The sequence below is a fragment of the Lissotriton vulgaris genome, chromosome 1_1 (assembly GCF_964263255.1).
Source record: "Lissotriton vulgaris chromosome 1_1, aLisVul1.2, whole genome shotgun sequence".
NCBI classification, from domain to species: Eukaryota; Metazoa; Chordata; class Amphibia; order Caudata; family Salamandridae; genus Lissotriton; species Lissotriton vulgaris.
Genome location: NC_141685.1, coordinates 953182433 through 953190006, shown reverse-complemented (window position 1 = coordinate 953190006; position 7574 = coordinate 953182433). Strand labels below are relative to the sequence as shown.

General features: G+C 44.3%; 1 protein-coding gene across 5 annotated transcripts in view; it reads left to right on the top strand.

The window, feature by feature from the left end:
* Positions 1–351: 351 nt before the first annotated feature.
* Positions 352–7574, top strand: part of RBMS2 (RNA binding motif single stranded interacting protein 2) — a 285759-nt gene continuing 278536 nt past the window's right edge. For 2 of the 5 annotated variants that reach the window (XM_086959490.1, XM_086959498.1), the window contains exon 1: positions 357–489. In XM_086959490.1, the coding sequence (XP_086815616.1) occupies positions 424–489 (66 nt within the window). In that variant the 5' untranslated portion in view covers positions 357–423. Of the gene's footprint in view, positions 490–7574 lie in introns of all 5 variants that reach the window. The other 3 variants (XM_086959507.1, XM_086959482.1, XM_086959473.1) reach the window with 2 other exon arrangements.

Genomic DNA, 7574 nt, shown 5'->3' with positions numbered 1-7574 from the left:
TCCCAACATATTGTAGTGTGCTATATAGTATGCCGTGCGATATCGTAGAATATCGCACCGTAGCCTAGTAGTTGTATCCTCGACCATCGCTCTGCACTCAATGGTTGCATAGCGCCTGAATCCGGAAGTTGTGATTTTAGCAGGGCGTCCGTTTCGCACGGCCACCTTGCCCGAGTGTTGTTGCGCGAGGAGAACAGGAGGTATTCAAGGCTCCTAAAGAATGCGCCTCGCCGCCCCCTCCCCCAGCCCAAGTTGGTGGCCCGAACCCAGCGGTGCCTAGGACCCAGCGGTGCTAGGACCCAGCAGCGCTGGTCCAGCCCCCTGCATTCCAGGCTGTCTTCCCCTGGTGACGTCAGGCGCCCAAGCCCTGGCTTTCTCTGCCCCCCCTCCCTCCCTCCAGCCTCCCTGAGCCTTACAGAGAAAATGCTGTTGTCCGTACCACCAAGGACAGGGATCGCCTCCTTCAGCTACCCCCGCAGCCACAAGAAGGTAAGGGGGGCCTAGAGAGGGTGACAGGGGTCCGCACCCCCTCCCAGCCCTAGATCTGCCATCTCTCTCGCGTCCCCCCAATGTCCTTGGCAGGGCACAACAGAGAGGGGTGATGCCTTTACCCTTGTGATTGGCTGCCCTGTACCTGCCCAGAGGCTGGCAGGGGGTAAGGTGCCCCGTGGGGGCGGAGGCCTACCAGGTTTATTCCTTTTATTTCAACTTTGTCATCTGGAGGTCGTGAAGTTGTTCTGACTTTTGCCAAGCCTGCCGTCATCACCGAGCCCTAGCAGGGTGACCGCTCGCGCGAGCCTGTAGTCATGGCCGGCGTATGTATCTGTAGAGGGCGGCCGGCAGCCCAGACACCCGGGCTGAAGCCTCAGAAGCCGGTATATTTTATCCTATCGGAATATGTAAAAAATGTAAACAGGAAATACAAGCAGAATAGACTGCTAGAGCGCTGCAGAGGTGCGTGAACTCTCCCTAGGTTCAGATGTAAGCAGTGCAGCTGGGATTTCTATGTTGTGGGTGAAATCAGGGTAGTTTACATCCGTTCTTGTACAGAGACCAGCGCCTGTCCCTTCCGAAAGCTCACCAGAAGCTTGTGCAATTGTTCGAAGGTGTGGGATACCTTAATTGTGGGTGTACTGATTGGAACACTCTTAGTGGTAGGTGTATGTATGGGTGATGGGCAGCCTAGAGATGGATGCACAAGTGGGAAATATCTTGGGGAGGACACAAGGTGGGGACAAGAGGTACTGTCCCATTTTATTTGGGTCTCTTGAATTTGGTTGTATTCATATCAACTCTCCTTTCTATGCCTGAGTGATGATGCTGAAGGCCACACAGGCCAGTGCTAAAGGTCAGGCCCCACCTGGGGCCATATAAGGCCAGAAGAGATAGGAACTGGTAGCAACCGAACCACGAGAACCTCAAATGCACGGTCCAAATGAAAGCCCACAGGAAATGAAGGGTGGAGCAGTAGTAGAGGACAACACAGGAATATATATAGTGGGTGGTGGTGGTGTGCTGGCCACGTGTGGTAGGGTAAGAAGTGAACGAAACAATGCATCAATGGCACAATGTGTTTTAATGACTGAAGCTTGGGGTGCACGGGTGTTGGCAGACACTGTGTAGTCATGGGGTGCTGGGTAGTCGTGGCCTATTGTATAGCTGTGTCCTCATGGTTTTCAGCATTTATGGTGTGTTGGGATCATGACATGTATATAGCATGTTGAGTAGTCATGTCAAAAAGGGCAGTAATGGCGCATTGGCTTGACATATAAGGCTGGGATGTAGCAGAGCGCTGTCAGATCATGACATTTTGAGTGTCAGGCATGCCTGGGCATCATAGAGTAGGGGTGGTAGTGGCATATTACGATGTATGGAGTGCTTCTGGTATGGGTTTTGGCATGCACATAAGTTAGGCCGTGCTAAATGGATTTTGCTGGATGGATACTTGTGGCGAGTTGAATGGTTATCATTTGCTGATTGGTTATGCTTTGAATTTGTTATTCCATGCTGGTGGGTCTAGATCAGTTGTTGACTGATTATGGAAAGCTGATTAGTTAAGACGTCAATTGGTTCTGCCGTGCTGATTGTTACTGGCTTGTCAAATAGATAGGACTTGCTGATTTATTATGGTCTAATAATTATGAGGTGTTGATTGACAATGGGCTATTTTTAAAGTTATAGCATGTTGATTACTTATGGCACACTGAGTGAGTATGGCACGTTGATTGGTTAAGGGTTACTAATTGGTAACGACAGTGGTTATGGCATGCTATTCTGGTAGAGTGTGAAGATTAATTTTGGAGAATAACTTAGTTATGATACACTGGTTAGTGATGGTGACCTGAGTGCTATCAGCTCTTTGACATGTAATGGCCATTTCACTAATAGTAATGTGGTAGTAAGATATGTAGTATGGAGTGGTTGTGGTGTTTTTATAAAAAATGTATGTTAGTTGGTTGTAGCATACTTATTCGTTGTACTTTTGTGAGCGGTGATTGCATGGTGATTTCTTATTAATTAATGGGTATGGTGTATTTGGTGGTGTGTGGTTATGAGTCTTTGATTATTTAATGTATAGATAAGTCCTACTGGTTGAATATTTTCTAGTGTTCAGTGGCGATGATGTGCTTTCATGCTAGTTATTTTGTTTTTATTAGTGGTTACAGTCTGATGATTGGACATGATGTGCTGACGATTATGATGTATTGGGCAATTCTAATATGCTGGTTTATGTACTGATGTTACTTCTTCAATACACGCTACCAAACTACTTATGTCTGTAGCACAGGGGAAAACTGTCAACTGTAAATTCATTTACAAAGTCACATTTTAAGTTTGAAATTGTCTGTTAAGCAATTCTATAACAAGCTAGACAAAGGCAGTAGGCATGGCTTGCATTTTAATTCCTAAATAAAATATTTAAAAAAACATGCTGTTGTGTAAATACAAAACAAAAATGATTGCTTTTTGTACACAATAAGCTAAAGGATTTAATGTGTGATGATTCAGAGTATCTAAAATAGCCCCAATGCTTTGAAATTCAAACAATCTACATGAGGCAGAACGGTATATTAAGCAGCTAATAGTATGTGTTGGAAGATTAGTACTTCCCTGGCCAGCAAATGCCCATTTTGTGTATAGTTCAAAGAGTTGGTAACAATAGGTCACAGACAGATTCGTTGTCAAGCCAGACCTAAAAATTTTTTTTAAGTAATCTAATCCAGTACTCACCATTGCTGTTGTCTCTGTGGCTGTATTTTTGATGGAGAACAAATTTGATTAGCTAAGGCAGTTGGATGGTAATGGCATACAGACTTGTTATTGTAATTTCGGTGGTTTTGGTGTGCTGATCGGTTTTTGTTTGGGTGTTGGGTGGTTATGCTGGCTGATTATCGCCCACTGGAGCCTTCTTGAGTACCCTAGTGAGTCTGGCTTACATTTATCCTTCTGAGTGGTCTCGATCTGTCGGCTGATCATGGCCTATCGGCTAGTCATGGATTACGGGATGGTAATGGAGTACTTGTTGGGTGTTGAGTAGTCATTGTTAAAAGCTTCTTTAGTGGTTGTGGCCTGCTAGTTGGTATAAGGTACAGAACGGCAACGGTGTGCTGAGTGTTCAAGAAATACGGGGTGGCCTAGTTCTCCTGAAGGTTATAGCCAGGTAGGCTTATAATTGTTTTGTTGAGTACTGGGTGGTAAGGAACTGCTGGTTAGCTGCACATATCTGTGAATTCCTGGAGTGTTGCATTGTTTTAACTGCTGTGATGGGGAGAGTGGGGGGATGGTGTTGTGTACTGGAAGGTTAAAAAATGCTAGTTTGCCTTTTTAGTGCTAGATGGTCATAGAGTGCTGTGGCCTGCTGGATCATTTTGATTAATAGAGCGGTTATACAGTGCTGGATGGTGGTGAGAGTGTTGTGTCCTTCTGGTATGGTCTTCACATATAGGGAAGTATTTACATGGTTGGTGGCTTTGTGTGCAGGTAGGGTTTGGTCAGCTCTGTGGTGATGGCGTGCTGGTGGTTGTGGGGCATTTCTACCTTTCTAAGTTATCTGTGAGTGAGTGTTAGGTGTAGAGTTGTCTTAGCACTCTGGGTGGGTTTACTAATGAATGGTTTGTGGTCATAGAATACTTGTGAAGGAGTGGGAAGATCCCATGGTTTCCTGAGCAGACTGGGGTTGCTGTTTGATAGTGGAGTGCTCAGTTGACGACTGCTGGATGGCCTGTGCCCATCGGTTAGTCTTGGCCTGCTGAATGATCTTGGCATAGGTGAATGGTCATGGACCACTGGGAGGCAACATTACCTTAGGTGAGTGGTCTTGGAAAACTTCATGAGCAGCCTTTAACAGCTGGATGATAGGGGTACATTGAGTGTTTGTGGTATACTGAGTATGCATATCTTATTGATTTCCCATTGTATGATGTTTGGATGTAACATTTAGGGTGATCCTGGCATGCAAGTTAGCAATGGCATGCTCAATGATGGCCCTGGCACGATGGATAGATGTTATATGTTAACATTCTCCAGAAATAATACACACTAACAAAACGAAATATTTAATAATCAGTTTTCGTAAATAACAAACATGAAATTATCTGTAAATGTAAAAAATGAAATGGTTTTAATAAAATAACATTTTGAGCAAGTAACGTAATGCATCCAATCACTATAATAAAGACAATTAACCGGATGCTCCCCCTTTGTGCATGCATGAGGCTAAATTAATGTTCAAAATAACGAGGGAGGGGGGCAGAATGAAATCCTATATACCCACTTCCATATGGAACTGTGAAGAATAATAAATCCAAAAAACAGAAGGCCCTGTACAACCCCACCCTTCTACAAGAGTCCTAATTAGAATTAGTAATAGTTTGTAAGTATCTCAAAATCTTGAAAAAGGACTATAAAATAATCCTATGTACATTTTGAGATAATATTACTTTTTCTATATAAAAGTATGTGTGTGTATTTAAATGTAGATCTATATTTTCAATGAACGATATTCTAGGTAATTTATTGTAGATGTCTTTATTTTAATTCTATTTCTTTGCACTGAGTTTCATTATTTATTTTGGTGTGACTTAACTATATACTGGTTATGGTGGCGATGTTTGCGTTATGTTGCCTGACATTTAGAAAGCACACCATTTGCCAATTGCTTTCCCTCTTGGCACACTTATACTTATGATGATCTGCAGTTTGATTCATGCAACAGGGTTGCCCATTTCTACTGAGGAAAGATTATTCGGGTGTCAGCTTTTGCTTGTGAAGTGAGTAGTAAAAGCTGTAATAGCAGTAATGCCCTGTTGGTAAGTTGCAGAGTGCTGTGTGGTCGTGTAATGGTGGGTGGTCATGCAGTGCAGGGTAGTCATGCTTTTCTGGGCGGTCTTGTCATCCAAGGTGGTGTTTACCAGCAGGGAAGTTGTGATTTGCTGCATGGGCATGGTGTATTGCGGACTCAAGGTTAAACTGGCCTATAGGAAAATCAGGCAGTGCCTGATGGGCTGATCTGACAGACCAGTGTGTGGGCCAGTTTTGTAGCAATTTGTGGGCTTGTTTTATGGCCAGGTGGCAGGTTTTTACTGTTGATTTACCTGATATTACCACTTTTTAGCTATTTGCTTCATTAACGTGGTCCACTTTTATTGGTGCCTGGTCCTGTTTTTCATCCCAGTCTGACTCTGTGGGGATTCATAGCATGGTGGATAATCATGCCCAATTAGGTGATCTTGGCATGCTAGGTGGTCTTGCCTGAGGCTGGTCCTAGCACTCTGTGTACTCCTGGCCATGTCAAACTAGCTGGTCTTTCTATTCTCTGTGATTGATTTTGGCCTGCTAAATGGACCCTGCATGCTGAAATCACTGCTGGATGGTCTTGGCCAGATGGGTACTCTTAGCATTCTGGGATCCACACCCTACTGACTGTATTGCATTAGCTCATGGGCCTGGTCTCCTGCTTAGCCCTGGTGTGAATGAATGAACGAACAATTAGATTAATGAATGAAGAGATTTATTGAGTGCACTGCTACTCCAATTAGTGTCCTGGCACTATATCAGTAAAGGACAGCTCACCAACTCGCTCTAAACCAAGAGCAAAAAGATGGGTTAAACTTCTTACCTAATATCGGAAGCCTATTCCATGCTTTACTGGCAAGTACAATGGAAGCATGCCCACCGGCCCTAGCCAAGCGGAATAGATGTGTTTACCAGCAGCGGCATTGACGAACGAAGAGTTCTGGAAGGGTTATAGTTCAGCGTCCTAGAAACGAGATACATGGGGCCACTTTTGTAAAACCGAATAACTCCCAGTGCCGTAAAAACACTATTTTTTTCTTAATGGGAAGCTAATGCAGATCCTTAAGGTAGGCAGAGACTGGTTCCTTCCTTGGGGTACCAAGAAAGAATATGGGGGGCTGCTGCTTGCTGCTCCACTTGTAGTCTTCTGATCTTATACTCTGACACACCAAGATAGAGGCAGTTTGAACAGCTCAGCCTTGAAGTTATCAACGCACGGGCTACTGTTCTTTGCACTTCTAATGGTAAACATTCAAGGAATTTCCTCATTGACTGAAGCAAGCCAAAATGAGCCCTCACTACTGACAACATTTGGGAATCCAGAGATAACTTGTCATCTATTTTAACTCCCAGATTCTTAGCAACTCACATGGGGAGGGGAGGTTATCCGGTCATCTACGGTTGGTCCACCAGCCTCTACCTTTACCAAACATTAGGATATCAGTCTGAAGACAGATCTTGTACGAGCAATAAAGAACAGCCCTCAGACAGGCAATGTATGAGATATATCGGGCCCAAGTGTATGTTATGTGCTGTAGTATGAATTACATCATTGCAGTGGGTGATGTGTGGTTGCAGCACACTAGGCTCCATGATTTGTCATTATGGTTCACTGGCATGTCTTAGAGCGGGCAATAGAGCCCCTCTTCTTCTATTTGACTCATCTTTCTATCCACACTCCTTTCTTCGGGAGGCCCAGAAATTGATTCACTGACCTGTGCTTCATGGCATTGGTTCCCTTACTAATCTTCCCTAGAATGTAATGCTCAGTCCCGGAATGGAATCTCCTTTGGGTAACTCCATCCAGAGGTCTGAGAAAAATTGCATCTTGGATGCAAAGCAACTTACTCTGACTAAATGAAGATAAAACTGAAGTTATGATCTTAGGAAAAGAGCAAGACCTCTGGGGATCTCAACACTGGCCCACTGAAATGGGCACTCTACCACAGCCGGTACATCAAGTTTGAAACCTGGGTATCACCATTGACGACCACCTGTCAATGAAACAACAAATCACTAGGGTTGCTGCAACCTGCTTTACCATTTTGAGTTGGTTGAAAAAGATGTTGTGGATGATACCCCTCTCTGTTCAACGTACTGTGGTTCTGGGCTTAAATACGTCTAGGCTTGACTACGGCAACGTTCGATACTTAGGCTCTAATAAACCATAATACAAAGCATGCAGCCTGTGCAAAACGCAGCTGCTAGGCTGCTGTGTCAGGTACCCAGGATGGTGTCAGCTACCGACTCACTTAGAAAACTGCACTGGCTTAAAGTGG